The 22010-nt window shown below is 38.7% G+C and overlaps 1 protein-coding gene across 2 annotated transcripts in view; it reads left to right on the forward strand.

The window, feature by feature from the left end:
• Positions 1-17663, forward strand: part of TNPO3 (transportin 3) — an 86628-nt gene extending 68965 nt beyond the window's left edge. For both annotated transcript variants that reach the window (XM_008589929.1, XM_008589930.1), the window contains 5 exons: positions 1149-1305; positions 2748-2915; positions 6378-6490; positions 14816-14907; positions 16523-17663. In XM_008589929.1, the coding sequence (XP_008588151.1) occupies positions 1149-1305; positions 2748-2915; positions 6378-6490; positions 14816-14876 (499 nt within the window). In that variant the 3' untranslated portion in view covers positions 14877-14907; positions 16523-17663. The remainder of the gene's footprint in view (positions 1-1148; positions 1306-2747; positions 2916-6377; positions 6491-14815; positions 14908-16522) is intronic.
• The last annotated feature ends 4347 nt before the right edge of the window (positions 17664-22010 follow it).

Here is a 22010-nt window from a genome sequence, read left to right on the forward strand (position 1 = left end):
ATGGAATACTACTCAGCTATAAAAAAGAATGAAATACTGCCATTTGCAACAACATGGATAGACCTAGAGAGAATTATATTAAGTGAAACAAGTCAGGCAGAGAAAGAGAAATACCACATGTTCTCACTTATTGGTGGGAGCTAAAAATAAATAAACAAATTCACACACACACAAAAAAAACTGGGGGGGGGAAGAAGACATAACAATTACAATTCCTTGAAGTTGATACCACAAGCATACAGAAAGGACATTGTTGAGGGGGTGGGGAGAGGGAGTAGGGAGGGAGGTTTCGGTAATCGGCCACAATAATCAACCACATTGTGTATCGACAAAATAAAAAAAAAATTAAAAAAAAGAAAATGCAGCATTTTCCAAACTTACTTGAACATACAACCTTTCCTTTGAAGGATTCCTATTGACATTCTGAGAACTGGTATTCTATGGAGTATAGTTTGGGAAATAGTGTTCTAGAGTTTGAAGGACTTGACTTTTTAGCCTGGGAGAGTTTCTGTAAGCCCTTTTGACTGTTCTTCCTTGAAACTACCTGATTTGAGTTGTAAAATCTTAGTTGAAATTTTAAAGGATGCTAAGCTTCTCAAGGAAAAAGTTGAGGTGAAGCATGGAATCAGAGCAGCATAAAAAGTCAAATTGAGTTTGGAGACTTGTCCTTTTATATGCTAATCTAAAATATGGTTCCTTCCTTGCCCTGACCTTTTTTTTTTAAGCGGGATTTTTATTTTAAAACAGTTTTAGTTTTACAGCAAAATTGAAAAGTATAAAGAGTTCCCATATGCCCCCTCTCCATGCCATAGCCTCCCTCACCAGAGTGGTACATTTGTTCCAGTCAATGAACCTACACTGACATGTCTTTATCCCCCAAAGTCCATAGTTTACATTAGGGTTCACTCTTGGTGTTGTACATTCTGTGGGTTTGAAAAATGTATAATGACATATATATACCATTACAGTATAATACAGAATATTCTCACTGTCCTAAAAATCCTCTGTGCTTTGTCTGTTCATCCCTTCCTTCCCCCAACCCCTAGCAACCACTGATCTTTTTACTGTCTCCATAGTTTTGCCTTTTACTTTGGCTGCTTTTATAGCCTAATCTTTTTATTTATACCTAGCCTCTCTTTCCACACCAGGTTTATTCAGCGTAACCCTGTCACCTTGCTGAGGAGCCAAGTAGTCATCCCTATCTTACAGTGGGCTATTGCCTCTACTACATTGGACCACCGGGATGCCAACTGTAGTGTCATGAAATTCCTACGAGACCTCATCCATACAGGGGTAGCCAATGATGTAAGTATAAACATTGTACTTTTCTACTTCATGGCTTACATTAGCTTTTGTCTCTTCCTCATTCCTTAGGGGAAAACCAATATCTCAGTATCTCCTTATTTGGTCTGTATTAGTAGACATATACCTTAGTGTATCATTCCCTAACCAAAATATCAACTGTTAGATCTAAGACACCTGTGCCGAGTGCCGAGTGCTGTAAGCTATATAAAACAGTCTAAAACCATACCTGCTTCCAAACCATTTGGTGTCTAGTTGAAGACATAAACAGGAATAAAGAATTAAATAATAATCAGAATGCAGTATTTGATTGTCAAATGAGTGATAATAGTCATAATTGCTATGAGTTCAGAGGAGGGAAAGCTCTGGACAGAAGTCGGTTGGGATAACTTTCTGGAAGAGTAGGGACTTACATGGAGCCATAAGATAGAGGTAGAATTTGGATGGACTGGAGAGAGGAGGATAGTTTTAACTGGTGTATAAACTATGATTAGAGAAAGTCAGGATAGCACTAAGTGTGTTAGTAGACAATTAAGAGACCTGTTTGGCTGGAGTAGTAAAGTGGTTCATCAGTTTTTCAAAGGTAAATTTGGCTAGATGTGAAGTAGAATTGAAGGTAAGGGAGAACAGTGAAGACGTATGTGAATAGGCTAATTATTAAGAAGTTCAGCAGTAAAAGGAGAGAGAAAGAAGAAAATGTTAGAAGTGAAAGGCAACTTTAAAAAAAAGCATTTTTCTCAAGATATTAGAGATGTATCTGTATTTAAAGAGTATAAGAAGGAAGAATAAAATCAAGACTTTTTATAGAAAAGATTAGATATCTGATAGAAGTCTTCGATTCTTATTTTGGTTTGTTTTTTAAAAAGGAAATAGGGGGGCCGGCCTGGTGGCGCACTGGATAGTGCGCCGCTTGGGAAGCGCGGTGGCGCTCCCGTCCGAGGGTTCGGATCCCACATACAGTCCGGCTCCCGCTCACTGGCTGAGCGAGGCGCGGGAGCAACACCGAGGCTTGCAATCCCGTTGCCAGTCCCCGGTCCGGTACGGGGGCAACACTGAGGGTTGCGATCCGTTGCCGGACACGGAAAAAAGACAAAAAGACCAAAAAAAAAATAAATAAATAAATAAAAAAAAAAAATAAAAAGGAAATAGGGACACAAGTTATTTTTCTCAGAAAAAATGATTAAGGAGATTGCTAACCTTAATCCTTAACCATTGTTTTGGGTTTTTTTCCTGCCTTCTAATCATGAAAAATCTAAGTATTAAGGTTAATCTTGGCTGAAAACCATGCACATTTCTTTGATATGGACTTTGTGAATCCAGCTGCTATATAATATGTATACTTATTTTCCTGGGAGAGGGAAATTACAAGACCAAAGGGGAAAAAGAGTACTTGGTCTCTGGAAAGCTGAGACTAAAATTTATCTGATTGTCCTGCTTTCTTACAGCATGAAGAAGATTTTGAACTACGGAAAGAACTGATTGGACAGGTGATGAACCAGCTTGGACAGCAACTTGTAAGCCAGCTGCTCCACACATGCTGCTTTTGTCTTCCCCCCTATACCCTACCAGACGTGGCTGAAGTGCTCTGGGAGATCATGCAGGTTGACCGACCGGTAAGATTGTTTTCAGGAGAAACCATTTCCACAGTCCCTAAACCTGATAGGCTTTGGTTCCTTAAGGCTGACACGAACTTTGCAGCCAGCCCTGTTGTATATCCATGGAACCAAATTTAGGTATATTGCTAAGTTTAATTGGTAGATGAAGGGACTCCAAGAAGGTCAGTAATTCACTATTGGATTCTTGAGTAATTCATTATTGTGTCACTGTCATGGGGGTTATATTACTTATTAGACATAAATACTAAGCATTGACTTCAGCTATATGGTGGGCCAATGAGAAATGTGCTCACCTGTGAGAGATGCCCATGTATAAGTTATATTGAATTGCAGTTTATTCAGGAAGTGTTCAATCACTTCAGTATCCTTATATAGCACTGTATTGTTCCTTGGCTGTAAATCTACCCACAGCATTTGGAAGCATGTAAGTGTCAACCTAGCTCACAATATACACTTGGATTTATTTCCCCTTTGGATTTATTTGAACCAGTTTATCACCTGAGCATTGAAGTTTTTTGGGATTTTTTTTTTAGGCTGTCCAGTAATGTCCAAGTAATTTTCAGTACTGGGCCACGTCATAAATCAGGTTATGTGTACTGCATGAAAGTTGGGCATAGTGGTAAAGTATAATGTAGCCTGTAAACTATTTTAAAAATAGGATTTATAACTTTTAATATTAATACAAAAGTAGTTTAGGAAAGTACACAGTTAGACCTAACTTGAGCTGTCTTCTAGAAATATGGGATATGTAATGGATAATACATATGGTTTCTATTGCTGGTTGTTCAATACACACGTTCCACTTCAGTCTAATATGGTAATATTTTTGTATTTTCTTTTTTTTTTCCTTTTTGTCTTTTTTCGTGTCTGGCAACGGATCGCAACCCTCAGTGTCGCGCCCGGACCGGGACGGGCAACGGGATCGCAACCCTCGATGTTGCTCCCACACCTCGCTCAGCCAGTGAGCGGGAACCGGTCTGTATGTGGGATCCGAACCCTCGGCGGGAGCGCCTCTGCGCTCCCAAGCAGCGCACTGTAGCAGGGCGCCATCGGGCCAGCGCTACTTTTTGTATTTTCTTTTTTTTTTCCTTTTTGTCTTTTTTCGTGTCTGGCAACGGATCGCAACCCTCAGTGTCGCGCCCGGACCGGGACGGGCAACGGGATCGCAACCCTCGATGTTGCTCCCACACCTCGCTCAGCCAGTGAGCGGGAACCGGTCTGTATGTGGGATCCGAACCCTCGGCGGGAGCGCCACTGCGCTCCCAAGCAGCGCACTGTAGCAGTGCGCCACCGGGCCAGCCCCTATTTTTGTATTTTCTTAAAGGAAGTACTTTTTGAGCCCTAAGAGATCAACAAAATTTCAAAAGTCCTTGACTTGAGAAATAAAATCTCCCTACTCAGCTTAAAGTTTTTTTTACAAATACACTTGGTTCTCAGGTAACAGAAGACTTGATATGTAAATCTAACTTTACAAAAACATTCTTGATTCGTAAATGTATCGTTAAGTGCAGATAGAAGAAAATGGGAACAGCAAGTTTGGACAGGCACAGAAACCAGGTAGCCATGGATGTTAGTTTGTTTTCTATTACTTATAAGAGATTACCTGAAACTGGGTAGCTTATAAAGGAAAGAGGTTTATTTGTTACAATTTTGGAGGCTATGAAGTCCAGAGTCCATGGGGCACATTCTGGTCAGGGTGTTCTTGAGGACGACTCTACAGAGCCCCATGGTGACAAAGGGTGTCACATGGCAGGGGCTGACCATTCATTTGTTCTCCTTATAAAGCCACCAGTCCATACCCACAATAACCCATTAATCCATTAACTTCTTAATGGATCAGTCCATTCATGAGGGCAGGGCCCTCACAATCCAGTCACTTCCTAAAGGCCTCATCTCTCACCACTGCCCCATTGGGGATCAAGTTTGCATGCGAGCTTTGGAGCAGACATGCATTCAAACCATAGTGCCATGTGCTCTTAAGATTTTATTAAATAGATACCCACTTAATTGTCAAGTAATTTAAAGTGACTGTCTTCTGTAAACATCAGCCTACAACTGAATATTTGTAAAGGAACTTTTACATAAGTCTGGGTAAATTGATTGATATTGTAACCAAGAACGTGTGTCCAAAGAAAATTCACATTCTTGGCTGGTTCGAAGGTAATGAGGTAGCTCAGTTGATTGTCGTGGTCAGTTACAAATAGAATTCCTTGATCTGCTCTTTCACCTCTTCTCACTGCTGCACTTGACTAGTCTTAAAAAAAAAAATAAATAAATAAATAAGAAAATTTACATTCTTGAGCACTTTCTTAATCATATCATTTTCAAAGTTTAACACACAAATTTTTTAATAGAAGATGACACATCAGCTTTCTCTTTTGACTTGAGTAAACTATTAAGACACTTTCCACTGTTCCATTTGTTGGGTTCCCACCTGTGGCAAATTTACTCAGTTTTTTCAACCAGATTTATCAGATTCCTTTACTGGAAGATAATATGCTAACAAATTAATTTTTGCTTTTTAGCTTAGTTTTTTGTTGGTTTTGTTTTGGGGGATGCTGTGGTTAACTCATGGGGGGGATGCCAGAATTTTGTCAATTAATGGTTCTTTCTGAATCTTTATCCCTGCTTGTGTTTTTCTAAGTAGAGTGTTGTCTCCCTTAGGGACAACATTTAGAGAATTATGCAGTACTTCTTAAGCATTTATATATTATAATATTTATGTTTGCTCTGGCCTATTATGATCATAAACAAACATGGGAAAATGTATAATGTAAAAACATTAGGTATTAAAAAGTAATTTTACAACTGAAAGCTATGACCAAAGTATACATCCTGCTTAAGAAAGGGATGAAGAAAAATTACAGCTGATTCAAAAGAAAACAATTAAATTGAAAATAAGAATCCATAGGAAGTGTCTGGAACTTTGATATTTAGTTTAAAGAGGAAGGAAGTATGGGGTGGGACAAAGTTTTTGTGCATATGAAAGGTATAAAGAGATTATGCTCAGATATAAATAAATTATTTTAAATAACACCAGTGAGATTTTCTAACCCAAAGAGTAGGCAGTTATCACAGCAGAATGGAATGGACATGACTTCTACTGAGAGAGATGACCTAAAATCCTTAAGATTCTGGGGTCATATTATATGTATACTTTCTGACATGCTTACTTTGTATTCTTTTCTGTCCCTTGCTCTTTCTGGTATCTGAACCTTTACTTTGGATTGCTTTTGATCCTTGTTGGAAATGGTGCCTACTGCCCCTTTGAAGGGAGGTCTACACGTGCATTTGCATACTACACCAAGATAGTACTTTCGTTAATTTCTTTATTTGCTTCCAAGTCTAGGGGAGTAAATGCTGCTAAGGAAAACTTGTGGGGTTTTGTTAGTACCTTTAGGGTCCCAGGTGAGTAAATCTTGCCTCCTTTAAAAACTCTTATCCCTCTTCTCTATACAGACTTTTTGTCGATGGTTAGAGAATTCCTTGAAAGGTTTGCCAAAGGAGACAACCGTGGGAGCAGTAACAGTGACACACAAACAACTTACAGACTTCCACAAGCAAGTCACTAGGTGAGTGATGTTGGAGGTTCTTAAAAAGCAAGTGTATAGCAGCTGTGGTGTATAGAAAAAACATATCTGTGGTTCTTATATGTTCTCTTATAAATTCACAATTTAGTGCCTGTTTAGCCTTAAATTGCACAAATTACATAGGAAGCTATTCTTGCGGGAAAACATCACCATGATGTGTATGTTTATATCACTTATATTGAACATATGTACTAGCTGTACATTTTGTTTTTGGCGGCTGGCAAGTATTGGGATTCGAAACCCTTGACCAAGGTTTTATCAACACTGCTCTCTAACCAACTGAGCTAACAAGCCATCCCTAGTCTAAAATCTTAAAGAGTAAGTAGAGTCACTATTTCTTCCAAAAGAAAAATACATTGGCAACTCACTCCCCTTCAGGAGATCTGTCTTGCTCTTTCTAAGTCCTACTTTTCGTTCATATTCAGGGGTAAATAATGCAGGTGCCTGAATAGGTGAAGCATTGGTTTTAAAACATTGGAGTGTGATGTAGATTGCAGTGAGTTGGAGAATTTTTCCCATCCCTAAAGCTATTCACATTCTCATTTCAAAGAAGTTGTGCACAAAAGCAAACAGTTCCAGTAAGCTCTCTAAAGAACTCATTGTAACTTATTAAAATAATATGTGGTACGAAATACCAGTTTTAAGCTTTTGACTAATCCTAACAAAGGACTATGAAGGTAAATAACAAAATGTCCATTGATAGACCATCATCTTGTACAGGTAGCTTTCTGCTTCTTGAATATGTAAAATAGGGTAATTCATTGGCTTGTTTTAGTATTTTGTGTGCCTTAGATTTCCATTTTAAAACATGTATATTTTTGTGACCCTAAGATTTCTTTTATATAAAAGTAAATAAATAAGACCAAAAAAATAAAGTCATGTAGGTCAAATAAAATATCTCTGGGATATATCAGGCCCATGAACCACTTGCTCAGTCTCTGGATTATGGCTTAATTAAAATATAAAGTGTGTGTGTGTTTTTATTGTGGACATATAAACATTTTCCATATAGTTACACAGTCTTCCTAATTAATATAGCAATGAAAGTGTTACTTTATTTCCTTATAATGCCTCTATTAGTAGACATTTATTTTAAGTTTTTCAGTATCACAGATAATATCAAAAGTGTATCCTTTTTCTTCTTTTGAATATTTTCCTTAAAACGTAGTCACCGAATCAAAGGTTAAGAGACTTTTATGGTCCTTGATAATATTAATGACAGCTTAAACTGGATTTTGTAGCTATGTGTCACCTTGCCCTGATATATCTAGAGTCCCGCCTTATCTCCTTTTTATATCTAGAGTCTTTAGAAGTTTGACTAAAGTTTAGGCAATGTCTTATATTTATACAGTTGTGGAAAGGTATATAGGTCAACAAATGAGTGTTACATCAAGGTTGTTAACAGTGAAAAACCCAGAAATATTCTAATTACCCAGCAATAGAAAATAGTTAAATAATTAACAGTATGTCTAGACTAGTCACTAAAAAGAATAAAGAAGAAATACATATGGTGATACAGAAAATATATACAAGATATATTGTAAAGGAAAAATAACTGTATCATATAACCTGGCTTGAACTTTTAAAATAACTTTTAAAATTTTTATTTGTGATAAAATACACATAATATAAAATTTATTATCTTAACCATTTTTAAATGTACAGTTCAGTAGTATTAGGTATATTCACATTGTTGTGCAGCCTGTTTCAAGCACTTTTTCATGGTGTAAAACTGAAACTGTACCCATTAGACAACAATTTCCTATTCTCCCCTGCCCCCATCCCCTGGCAACTACCATCCTAGTTTGTTTCTTTGAGTTTGACAACTCTAGATAAAAGTAAAATCATCAGGTATTTGTCTTTTTGCAACTAGCTTATTTCATTTAGCATAATGTCTTCAAGGTTCATCCATGTTGTAGTGTGTGCCAGAATTTTCTTCCATTTTAAGGCTGAATAATAATCCATTGTATGTATATATGGTAATTAGCCCCTTATCCTTAGGGTATATGTTCCCAGACCCCCAGAGATGCCTGAAACTGTGGATGGTACCGAACCTGTTTGCTGTCATTTGAGACTTGTTTCTGTTCATGTTTTCCGCCCACAAATTTAATGCCTTTTTCATCTTAACTAAGTACTTATCACACACCATGGTTGTCGCTTTTGCGGTTTGAGGTGCAATAACAAAACTACCATGAATTTCTTTTTCCTTCTTCACGTCATGGGTAGAAGAATCATTCCTATCATAGATCTTTGCAACTTCAGTCTATGATTATTTTTTCTTTCCTTATTAAGTTGAGAACTTTCATTTTTTTCACTTATGGAAAGTACGTTATGACTTCTCTTTGGCATATCCGAATAGCCAGTATGAGTATTGTGCCTTGGGGCCATTGTTAAGTAAAATAAGGGTAACTTGAACACAAGTGTTATGAAACCTCTGTAGTTGATCTGATAACTGAGATGAATTTTCCATTTAATATTTTTGCACTGTGGTTGTCCACAGGTAACTGAAACCACAGAACACGAAACTGTGGATAAGGAGGGACTACTGTACCACATTTTGTTTATCCATTTATCTGTTGATGGTCATTTGGGTTGCTTCCATCTCTTGGCTGTTGTGAATAATGCTGCTATAAACACAGGTATATAAATATTTCAAGGCCCTGCTTTCAATTCTTTTGTATATATACCCAGAGCTTGAATTGCTAGATCAGACGATGATTCTATTAATTTGGGGGGAATCACCACACTGTTTTCCATAGCAGCTGCATCATTTTATATCCCCATCAGCAGTGTACAAAGTTCCAATTTCTCTACATCCTCCTAACACTTGTTATTTTCTGTTTTTTGATAGCAGTCATCTTAGTACCCCACACCTAGTGTGAGGTGATATCTCATCATGGTTTTGATTTGCATTTCCCTGTTGATTAGTGGTGTTGAGCATCTTTTCATGTGCTTATTGGCCATTTATATGTCATCTTTGGAAAAACGTCTATTCAAATCCTTTGCCCAGTTTTTTAATTGGGTTTCTTTTGTTGTTGAGTTGTAGGAGTCCCTTATATATTTGGGCTATTAACTCTTTATCAGATATATGATTTACAAACATTTTCTCCCATTCTGTTGGCTGTCTTTTTACTCTGTTGATCGTGTCCTTTGATGCACAAAATTTTAAATTTTGATGTAGCCGAGTTTATCTATTTTTACTCTTTTTGCCTGTGCTTTTGGTGTCATATCCAGGCAATCACTGCCAAATCTAATGTCATGAAGTTTTTCCTCTAGGTTTTTTTCCTAAGAGAAGTTTTGGGTCTTATGTTTTAGGTCTTTGATCCATTTTGAGTTAACTTTTGTATATGGTGTTAGGGGAAGGGTCCAACTTCTTTCTGTTGTGCATATCCAGTTTTCCCAACACCATTTGTTGAAAAGACTGTCCTTTCCCCATTGAGTGGTCTTTGTACCCTTGTCAAAAATCATTTGACCATATACACAAAGGTTTATTTCTGGGCTCTCTGTTCTGTTGGTCTATATGTCTTTATGCCAGTACCATGCTGTTTTGATTACTGTGGCTTTGTAGTAAAATTTGAAATCAGGAAGTGTGAGACCTCCAATTTTGTTCTTTTTCAAGATTGTTTTGGCCATTTGGGGTCCCTTGAGATTCCATATGAATTTTAGGATGTATTTTTCTGTTTCTGCAAAAAATGTCGTTGGGATTTTGACAGGGATTGTATTGAATCTGTTGATTGCTTTAGATAGTATTGAAATCTTAACAATGTTTAGTCTTCCAATCCATGAACACAGGATATCTTTTCATTTATTGGTGTCTTTAATTTCTTTCAGTGATATTTCATAATTTTCAGTGTATAAAGTCCTTCACCTCTGTGGTTAAAGTTTTTCTTACGTATTTTTTTTTATGCTATTGTAAATGGACCACACTTTTAGAAGCTGTTTTATTATAGTTTTATATATGCAGGCTACTTTATGCATAGTAAATTTCTGAAAAGATATGTAAGTGGGACCTGGATGGGAGGGAAGGGAGGCTTTTACTCTTCATTTCAAAACTTTCTGTACCCTGCATTTTTCTTATGAGTATATGTTAAAACTGGACCTAGGTTTTAGAGAGGAGAGAAAGTAAAATGAATTTTAGGCAATGATACAAGAGCTAGTCTTCTTTTCTGAGAATTGATTTCTTAATGTCATAGAAATGGTTTACTTTCACATCCTCTGGAATATCTCCAACAATTTTGTTAATGTTAAAATCCCAGACCATGTAATGCTGTTATTTTGTAGCTCACTAAGTGGCATAACTTCATCTCCATCCCCCCCCCAAAAAATTTTATGCTCCAGAAGTAACTGACTTTTAGCCATAGATCAGGTGGCACGCATGACTGAAAAATAGCATGTGACCACCTTTGTGACGCATTTGCCAGAGGTGGGGATTTCCCCTCCAGTGGGTAGATGTATATTGACTGGGATGACCTTATAAAAGTATTTGATTTCCTTTTACTATAAATCTTCCTAGTGGAAGTAGTATTCCCCCTATAAGCTGTCTTAGGGGAAAGAAGTGTAACAGTTGCTTTTCTCTGCTTCTGTTTTGCTTTGTTTCATGTAGTGCTGGACAGTGGGGCAGGATCATGTTGGCTCTAATTTCCTTGGAGCAAATGGAAGCCTGGGGGGAACCCTCAAAAGACTGAGTTTAGAGTTAAGTATGTTGGTAAATGGAAAACCATTTATCCTGTTATTTTGAACTTCAGTTTATACATCTGTAAAATAAGGTTAGTACTATCTATCTCATACGGTTATTATGAGAAACCAGCTGGAAATCTAAAGAAGATATTGCACATAGTAGGTGATGAGTGAATGTTAACTCCTTTCTCCTTGGAAAGGAGAATGTCATTCCTGCTAGAATGTCATTATGTACTTGCAAAACTAGCTGAGGCATGTCTCCTGTAAAGCAGCCACCTACACATTTTGGAATAAGTCTCTACCAAGCCCATATTCCCCCGATGGGACTAATATATAACAGGTAGAATAGTAGATAAGTCTGAAATCAAGGTCATGTACATCATTACCTAATTTAAGGAAAATCTTGGGACAAGGAAAAGGGATTTAAATGAAAAGCAGTGCTGTGAACAAAAATATCTGTGATCTTTGCCCTGTGATACAGGAAAATAAAGTGTACTCCCAACCTGACCTACTTGATCTTTCATTGCTAAACAAGTTTTGCAGCTCCTCCTATAGAAGGCTGTGACATAATGGTGGGAAATGAACAGAAGTAAGAGGTAATGTTGAGGTGCTAAAGAAAGGATTTGAGATTGCTCACCTCCTCTTAGTAATTCTCTTTCTCTAGTATGCTTGATACCCTTGAACCTTCTGTTCCATGCATGACTCAGTCTCCCTTTTGGTGTTAAGGTCCTGTAACTCCTGCCTCAACATGCTGCTTTGTTTGCCATTCTAGCAGGGTGGGTGAACTGGTTCAGTTTCATTTCAGCAAGTCCAAGCCTGCTTTTCAAATGGTACTGGTAATTAATTCCGTTGTAATTTAGGTTGGTCAACTTAAAGAAAGCTGGGACTTTTCATTCTAAAATATCATTCTTGCTGGGGCCGGCCTGTGGCTCACTTGGGAGAGTGTGGTGCTGATAGCACCAAGGCCAAGGGTTTGGATCCCCGTATAGGGATGGCCGGTTAGCCCACTTAGGAGAAGGTGGTGCTGACAACACCAAGTCAAGGGTTAAGATCCCCTTACCGGTCATCTTTTTAAAAAATAAAAAATAATAATAATAAAATAAGATATCATTCTTGCTTTCCCAATACCTACTGCTTCCTTTACCACTGCTTTAGCTTAGCCTCATGTTCAGCTAGCAAAAACTGTTCTGAAGACAGACACAAAAGAATGAAGCTGGCATCAATGATTTCTTGGTGAACAGTTTTGAACAAAGGAGGCCTTTTGAAAAAACAGGGACAGATGAGTATTGGGCTATTCATGTATTCATAACATCTTGGTGTTTGCCTGAGAACCAAGTCCATCATTGACTAAGATGTTAATTGGGACTAGAAGAAACCCTGCCATCATTTCCTATTTCTCTATCTTGATGTTTATTCTGTAACTATGTATCACTCACTTGAGGATCTTCAAAGCCAAAAGATGTTGAACATGGGAAGCATTGACACTGGAAGTAAAGGCCAGTATGGCAGTGTCTTCTCTGGTCAAGTCATCAGTTAAAGCTTGGTTGTCCTCCATTACTACCAGAACATCCGATCAAAAGGTTTGCATTTCTCAGCACCATCCATGTGATTATGGCCTTTGAGAAATAGTGACCATAAAAGTTTCAGAAGTGTGGTGGAAGGATTGGAATTGTGGGACTAGAAGTCAGAAAATAGAACCTAGAAAAATACTGCCAGTTGAAAAAATAAATTTAAAAACCAGGAAATATTAAATGCCAGGAGGACCAAGACAAAAAATAGAAAGTACTTCTAGCATTCAAGCAGCTTTTTGGTCCATTTCTTTGGGCTTACCCACCAAGGACACTTAAGTTAAACATTTGGCTGAAGCTCTTGACAACAAAACAATTGCTGATAGGGTTGAGAGCAGAAGCCGAGCCAAGTCAGGATGCTGTGGTCCATTCCTTATTTTACCATGTTTCACCAATGGTTCTCTTCCTGCATTTTGGTTTCGATACTTTTTCTCACGTGCCACAGTAGAGGCTAGGATGGAGTTAGCATTTCTTTTCCAGATTAAACAAAGATTTCTGGTTGAAGAAGGGTAAAATTAAAAACATCTAGGTCATTAGGATAGCAAAAGAATCTTGAGTCTTCAGCACTATCCTAAATTTCAGGGTTTCCTATTGTCTTAGTCCCTTGTAATAATATACCACATAGCAGCTTCTCTACGGTTGCATATCTTCCTCCTCGTGATGAGTGATATGGACTCACACACCCTGGCTGTCTCCTTAACAGTCAATATTGATTCAGAAGTAGACTGAGAAATGTAACACTTTTATTAAGTGTTGAGTATTAAGTCCACAAAGAGAAAATGGCAGAATTCCAATAAAACCAGAAACCTTCCTCATTCTCATTATATTTTTAGGATGGAGAGAGACTAGAAGAAAGTTTCAGGAATATTCTGTTGAATAACGTCCTGGGGTCTAAATCAAGGTTCTTAATGATGTTTCAGACCGTATAATAGGTGGGGAAATCCAGATGTAGGCATTTTAGGGGATAGCTCAAATTCCACCTTTTCTGTTGGACCACTCTTAGCAGTTCCCTGCCTTGGTGTTTAACTATTACAAGACGGAAAGTGAGTTTTCTTCTAACATTGAGTCACAGGCTGTAGGCTCTGGTCCCTGGAGTTTTCTGAGCCAGGGAGAGGGCCACAGATGGGTGAGCATATTAAGAAGTGCTTCCTTTTCCACTGCTTTAGCTTAGCCTCATGTTCAGTTAGCAAAAACTGTTCTGAAGACAGACACAAAAGAATGAAGCTGGCATCAACTGATTTCTTGGTGAATAGTTGTGGACAAAGGAGGCCTTTTGAAAAAACAGGGACAGATGAGTATTGGGCTACTCATATATTCATAACATCTAGGTATCTTGGTGTTTGCCTAAGAACCAAGTCCTGCTTCCTTCTCCCTTCTTACATGCCTTAACTCTTTCCTTTCACCTTCATCCTTACACAGGAGGAAACTGAGCAGTCTGTTCAGCTAGAAAATCAATGACCGATAGAGACTTAGTTGTAGGACTGGGCTTTGTAAACAAAATCTGTCTTTGAAAGGGAATGAGGAAATCAGGGTCCCTAAGTTAGGTCAGCTCTAGAGTGGATATGCTTGCTTTCTTAGGTGGATATGCTTGCTTTCTTACTTTGGGGGTTTGGCTTCCTTGTATTTATGTCAAGTACTTCAACCAGGTGGTGTAGCAGTGTGCATTTGTTGAATACTGTTTTGTTCACTGCTCTATTATCATAAGTGCTTTACATATATGAACAAATTTAATTTTCAAAACATTACAAGGTAGATAATAGATGAGGAAACTGAGACAAAGGTTGGTAACTTGCCCAAGGACACAGTGGAGCCAAGATTCAGACCCTGGCCATTTGTCTTCAAAGCCCATTCTTTTAGGACCACTAATAGTATAATTGCTCTCGTATGTAATAGTTAATTTTTAACCCAGCATTACAGAAAGATCTGAAGCAGGGTCAGGAGACAGTGGAGAGAGCTTTTAGCAGAGTTGGCACAGTTCTCAGTGTATCTCAGTGTTGCACTGTTTTCCAGCATATTATACCCTTCTCCTCAGTTAAGAACCAACCTACCTTTTCTTTTCTAGTGCTGAGGAATGTAAGCAAGTTTGCTGGGCCTTGCGAGATTTCACCAGGTTGTTTCGATAGCTCACACTCCTGCACTGTGCCTGTCACCCAGGTGAGTGGTAAATGACTCCCAGCTTTTCCCCAGGCTGTCAGGGATGCTTGGAGATGGGGGTAGGTTTCAGTGCCCATCATGGGACCAATCTTACAGCTAGAGTCAGGGTAGGACTTAACAGTTTAACTGTGCTGAGCAGCTGGGAAATGCAGGGCCCTGGTGTTCTTGGGCCAAGGCAACCAGATAATTGCCAGCGTCATTTGGATGCCATTTTCATCTCAATAAGAAAGTAGCTGTTGCAGAATGCATCAAAAAAATTCTTTCCCTATTTTATTTGCAGACACTTCTAGAATAAGGTTTGTATGGTAACAAACAAGTTTTTTAACCTGGTTACTATGGTGAAAACAGTGCTGACCTAAAGTTGACTGTGATGCATGGCACCAATCTCCTAATACCTTCCAGATTTAATGAGCAATGAGCTTATTTTTTTATGATGTGAATGCTGAAATGCCGGGTTTTGAGCAGGGCAGGAGGTATAGGAAAGGTGTGGTATCTTTGGATAGCTCCTCATATCTTTCTCCATCTGCTTCCTGTCTCCTGATTCTGAAGGAAAGCGAAAAGCTTAGTTGAAGAAAGAAAGGACTGAGCAGTGGAATTTGGGTGCCAGTTTCTTGACTGGGAGAAGAAAGGCAACTGTCCCCTAAGTCCACCTTTCAATGTCTTAAGGAGAGCTTTTTCTCCGAGGAGGCAATTCTCAATGAATCTGTAGCACTCACTGGTGGTGCCTGTGATTAATGCATTAGTATGTGAAGGTGATGGTTAGCAGTGCCTTGCCACGCCTGAAATTATTTCTAAACTTTGCTTCTTTAATGAGTAATAATACCATTTCAGATCAGCAGGTTTTATGTAGTGTCTGTAATGGCTAAAATTGATACACCTCATGAGATTGTTCACGGACAGCTGTAGATGTTCTTAGCTAACATTTTTTGAGCCCTTACTATGTGTCAGGTACTATTCTAAGTGCTTTGTATGTGTTAACTAAGTTAATCCTCATATAGTTCTCTGGGTTAGTTGCTGTAATTCCCATTTTACAAATGAAGAAATTGAGATTCAAAGATATTTAGCAGTTTGCCTAATGTCACAGTCAGTAATTGGTGGAGCCAGAGTTCAAGTGTACACATTCTGGTACCAGAACCCTCGCTTTTAACCACTCCACCTAATACCTCTATACAGTACCCTTTTGGTAGAGTCTAAATCAGTGGTTTTTAAAATTTTATTAGTAGACAAAATCTTCTTTCAAAATAAAATCATACATGATACCCCAGTATTTAACAGACTGTAGTGGAGCTTCTCTGGTTGGTTTGGAATGAGAGGTATGGTCCAGCTGGCTCCCTCTTTACCCACCACATATCATCCCTGCTTTCCACAGTACATCCAGCTCTGGGAACACACTGCAGACAGGATTTCATTAAAGCAGTAGCTCTCTTGAAATCACAAGTAAAAAAAATCTAACTTTTTGTGTGTTTTTTAAAACTGAATTTTTATGGCAGAGTCTAGAATGGGGTACCTGAGCCAAGGATAGGAACCTCAGTCTTGAGGTTGATTTTATAAAATTTTATAAAATGCTCACCATCTTCTGGAGCAAAGTTATTGACTATCTTCTCTCTTTTGCCAGGAATGTCTTTTTTAATTAGAAGACAGGAAGCAAACAAAAACCAGACTGTGTCCCACAATCAGAAACCTCCATTGTGGCAGAGGGGCCTTCACCACCACCAGGGTGTCCCTCCAGACAAGGAGAGACTCCGGCCTTCCGAGGCCATCCTGAGGAGCTCCTGTTTGGGGGTGTGAGGGAATATCAGCGCGGTTGAAAAAAAGGTGGCTGTGGCCTGCCCAGCATGGGGGGGAGGGGAGCTGGTTTCCTGGTGATCTTGTTTCTAAAAGGAAAAGTAATTTTAAGAAAATAAAAAAGGAAAAAATGAAAACTAAAACCAGAACTGAAACATTCGTCTGGTTGCAAATGACATATGCACACATACACACATACTAATGCACATGTGCACACACCAGAAAAGAAGAGTACAAACTTTCTGTGAAATAAAAAACATTTACTTAGGGAAAAATGTGGGACTTCAAATGAATTAAAAAGCTGCAATTGGAGGAAAGGGGTCATGGTCATGCCTTAAGGCTTTCTATTGTTTTGTCATCTCTTTCCCTCTCCCCCTGTCCCTTCTTTCCCTCTCTCCTCTCCCTTCTTTCCCTCTACCTCCTCCTTTAGAGTTGTATAGACGAAGAGGAGTAAGCAAGGAGCCTGTTATGCTTTATATCATGGTCACATTGGTGATGCTCAGGACCTGCCAGAGTCAAAATTCATGTATATCCCAACGCTGACCACCCTGTTCAATCTCTGAATCCACTTCCAGTTCACACTGGGTTGTTGTCAGCCTTGGCCAGAAAAGCCAAAATTGGTGTAGGTCGGGCAGGATATAAATGTGTATTCTAAGTTTTATTTTTTTTAAAGGTATTTTTTTCTTAGTGAATTATTCACCCACAGACATGGGAGGAAAAAAAGAGTGTGGGAGTATGGAAAAAAAATGTTTACAGGCCTAACTGTATTTTACTAAAAAGTTGTGAAAATTATTTGACTTCATTGGGGATGAGGCCAAAGAAGGAAGCCCAAAACTGATCTCTGTGTTCTAAAGGAGTGCAGCCTTGCACAGCCATTAGATATGAGGGCACTGTCTGGCACTGTAGCCATCTCAAAAACAAATCAACAGCAACAAAAAAGAAAAGAAAAAAAATAAATTTTTAAAATTTAATCAGTGTTTCTTTGTTTTTACTTCCATTCACTGCCTTGTAGCTCTGAAAGGGTTGACCGGCTAAGTAAGCAGCCTTAGTTGTTACCTAACAGACACTTGGCTATGGAGTATAAAAGTCAGGCCCCTGTCCTAATGCCACAGACCCTTCATACTTCAGGGAAGTGGCTCATTCTGCGTCTTTTATCCTAGTTTATCCTAAAACGCCTCATGCTACATTTTACCCTTTCATATAGCCTCAGTGGGAGAGAATGTTAAACAGAAATGTGGTATATTCTTTCTGCCATGGCCTCCCCAAGTAGATTGTTCCTTAACCTACAGAATCATTGGTCTTTAAAAATTTTTTTCAAAAAAGCTTTATTGAAGTATAATTGGCAAACAAACTGTACATATTTAGGGTATACAATTTGATAAGCTTTGACATATGATACACCCAATGAAATCATTACCACAGTCAAGATAGCATATTCTTAACCCCAAAAGTTTCTTTGAGCCCCTAGGTAATCCCTCCCTCCTACCACTTCCCATCCTCCCCCATCCCCAAGTAACCACTGGTATACTTTCTGTCACTGTAGAATAGTTTGCATTTTCTTGAGTTTTATATAAATAGGATCATACAGTATGTTATGGTAATTGGGCTTTGAGCTAATACTCTGAAGCAGTCTTAATACTTCGGCATAGCAATGATACTCACCTAGATTTTAATTTAGAAAGGAACTGTTTGGGTAGATGTAGATACTGTAGATATTGTGTTCCTGCATGGCATTGTCTAGTGGAAGTAAAATGAGCATCTTCCATGTGTTCAGGTCAACTGCACTTAACTTGCCTAAGTCATCTCCCTACAAAATTGTCTGTTCTATGATTGTATTAGCAAAGAAATTTTGGCCATGATTATTTGGAATACAAATCATCCATTGGGGCTATTCTCAGCAAGATTGTACTGAAAAACAATAACATAATTTTTATATACCTGTTTGAAGGAAATGATTATAAGATCAATAATGTAGGATACCTAAGACATAGAAGAACTTTTGCTTTTCAATGGCATCAATGCCTCATGAATTTAATGTACATGTCTACCTTTTGTGGCCCTGCTTTAAGTGAGTCATTTTACAAAGATGAAAGCCAAAATCCAGAGAACTTAAAAAATCCAAGATTATACAACAAGGTATGCCTGATTTGGGGGGATATATTACCAGCAAATAAAGTTGCCTTCCAAGAGTGCTCCTTCAGCAAAAATAGGAAAAGCCATCAATATCCTCTCCTATTTTACAAAGACTGAAAAAGGGTAGGTTCTTTATGTCAATAGAAAGGTGAGTAAGAGGAAGGAATTGAATTAAAAGGGAATATTTAGTTGGATACAAGGATGAAATTGGTGGGGAGGAGGAGCTTGGAAGAAGACAGAGAAAGAAACTACTGAGTGCTAGAGGGATGTGTTCATCCCCAGGGCCATGAGCATCCATGTTCTGTGAATTCCAACTTAAACACTGGCACAGGTCACCAGAGCAGTCAAAGGCCACTACAAAGAGGAACCCTAGCACGGCTACGGAGCAGTGAATTGCAACACATTGTCCTGCCTTTACCTCTGGAATTTGTTTTGTCTATCACTTCTTTTGGATAGTGTTCATCCACAACTGGCTACTGCAACAGATCTATAGGAGGTGACAGTCAGGTTTTTTGTCATTTTTATTTTTGTTTTGTTCTGAAGAAATCAAAAAGTAAAAACCCAAGGAAGATGTTTGGCAGCTACTGAACCACCAGCAGTGCTGGGGAAGTCAGTTCACCAGTGGTTCCTTAGGTCACATGGTCCTTCCAAACTTCCATAATCCATCTACTCTCAGTTTCCCTGCTCTATTGTTCAAGGGTTGCAAACTCAGATGCCTTCAGAGATAAGGTAAGTGATGAAAGCTGTGAAGCAGGCTGGGAGAGAACTATGGAACTGGGAGAACATTCCCACCTAAAGTTCCAGCTGATTACTGTTGTTGGGGAATGTGGGCAACGTTTCCATATCTGCCATTGTTTTGAGAGAAGCTGGAAAATGAGCTATGTGACATCTAATCTTAAATTGACTGTTTCGATGTCAAGAGGAAAACTAATTTCAATGTTGGGAGAAAATAGAGCTACGCAGGTCAGTGGGGAAAAAAGGTGCTAACCGTTGTAAATGATTGAAAACTAAGACTAAAGACAAAAGGAACTGTACATAGGGACTGTAGTCTAGTTGGTAAGGTTTCTTAAGGAAGTACAGGTTAATAAGTCTAAAGCTGCTGTATATATGTACTCATGATACAGAAAAGCTGAGGAGATGGGGAGAGTAACTGTATGGTGGAGAAACCTCAGCCAGGTGATCACAGTCAACACCAACAGTGATTAATCATGTGGATAATGTGTGCCCTTGATGTGACGTGGTGAGAATCACACTTTACCTCTGTGGTCTTCCTTACAAAAACATGAGAAACACATCAGATAAATCCAAATTGAGGGGCATTCTAAAAAATGCCCAACCCGTTCTCAAAACCTTCAAGATCATGAAAAATAAGAAAAGTCTGAGAAACTGTCACAGACAAGAGGGGGCTAAGGAGACACGATGAGTAAATGTAATGTGATTTCTCGGATAGTATCCTGGAACAGAAAAAGGACATTAGAGAAAAACTACTGAAATCTGAATAAATATGGAGTTTAGTTAATAATCATGTATCCACATTGTTTCATTAGTTGTGACAAATGTAGTAATGTAAGATGTTAACAGTTGGGGAAATGTTCACTGGCCATGTAACCATATGAAAAGCTACTCAGCTTTGCTCATAATGAGAAATGGCACTGAGATACCATTTCCTACCTGTCAGATTGGCAAAAATTCAAACAGTTGACAATATACCCTGTTGGTGAAGCTGTGGGAAACAAACACTCACATTCATGGGGTGTTACCAATATCAAGCAAAATTACATACATATTTATCTTTTGGCCCAGAAATCCCATTTCTAGGGATCTATCCCAAAGATACCCTGGCAAAAATATGAAAAGACATAAAAAAGTATGTATATGCCTATTCACTGCATTATTTGTAATAACTAATGTTGGAAGTAAATACCCATTTAGTAGTCAGTCAAAACAAAAACCTGAATCCAATCAAGCCTCTGGAATCCACAGTATAGATCTAAGTAATAATTTACGGGAAATACAGGACCGCTTCTTGGTCTTTTGGCTTAGATCAAGTGTATAGGAAATACAGGAGACAAAATATGTTAAACACAACAGAAATGCAATCAGAAAAAATGCCATTTCTTCAATTAAATTGCAAGAGAGTAAAATTTCTCCAGTTGTCTTAATTTTATTTTATTTTTATTTATTTATTTTTTTTCCTTTTTGTCTTTTTTCATGACCGGTAACAGGATCGCAACCCTCAGTGTCGCGCCCGTACCGCGACCGGCAACGGGATCGCAACCCTCGGTGTTGTGCCCGCACCTCGCTCAACCAGTGAGCGGACCGGTCTCTATATGGGATCCGAACCCTCGGCGGGAGCGCCGCCGCGCTCCCAAGCGCCGCACTCTACCAAGTGCACCACCGGGCCGGCCACAGTTGTCTTAAATTTTTAAACACTGGATATTTGTTAAAACTTAACTTCTTCACATTAAGTGTGATAATGACTTTATGGCTTTATTTTTTAGAGTGCTTGTCTTTTAGAGATTACATACTGAATGTTTACACATGAAATGTTCTGTCTGTGATTTGCTTTAAAATAATCTCAGAAAAAAATCTCAGGTTGGGAGTATGGATGGGAGTTTAGATGAGAAAGTGACTACAAATTGATAATCATTGAAGCTGCTACATGGTGATTTCATACCATTCTCCCTATTTTCACAAAAGTTTAAAATCTTCCATAATAAAAATATAAAACAACAGAACAAATTGTTCAGGCCAGAAAATTATACCTATGAGCTAAATTCAAATGATGAGTTACCAATTTGCAGCACTGTCCTAAAATATTTAATAGCACATGAATAAACATGAGGACAACAGGGTATAATGGTCCCAAATACAACTGGAATACCAGCCTGCCCTTTTTCACCATTTCTTGTGGGAAAATTGGTTTGGACAGGTTTTTACCTTGTGTACACATTTAGAATTCCACGCCCTTGCTTCAGTCGGCTTCCTCCTGGAAAGCACAGCCAGCCAGGTGAGTGTTGATAAAGGCCCAGCTGACTCATCAGCCTGGAAGGCAGGCCCTCCTTGTGCCAATGGCCCCGAGCTGGAGGGCAGATGCTAGGGAGAGGGCCAGCTGGCATCAAAATAGGATCTGGTAGAACAGCAGGGAAACAACTTGTGCTGGACAAAATAAAGAAACACCCGTG

The sequence above is a fragment of the Galeopterus variegatus genome, unplaced genomic scaffold (assembly GCF_000696425.1).
Source record: "Galeopterus variegatus unplaced genomic scaffold, G_variegatus-3.0.2 Scaffold5762, whole genome shotgun sequence".
Classification (NCBI taxonomy): Eukaryota; Metazoa; Chordata; class Mammalia; order Dermoptera; family Cynocephalidae; genus Galeopterus; species Galeopterus variegatus.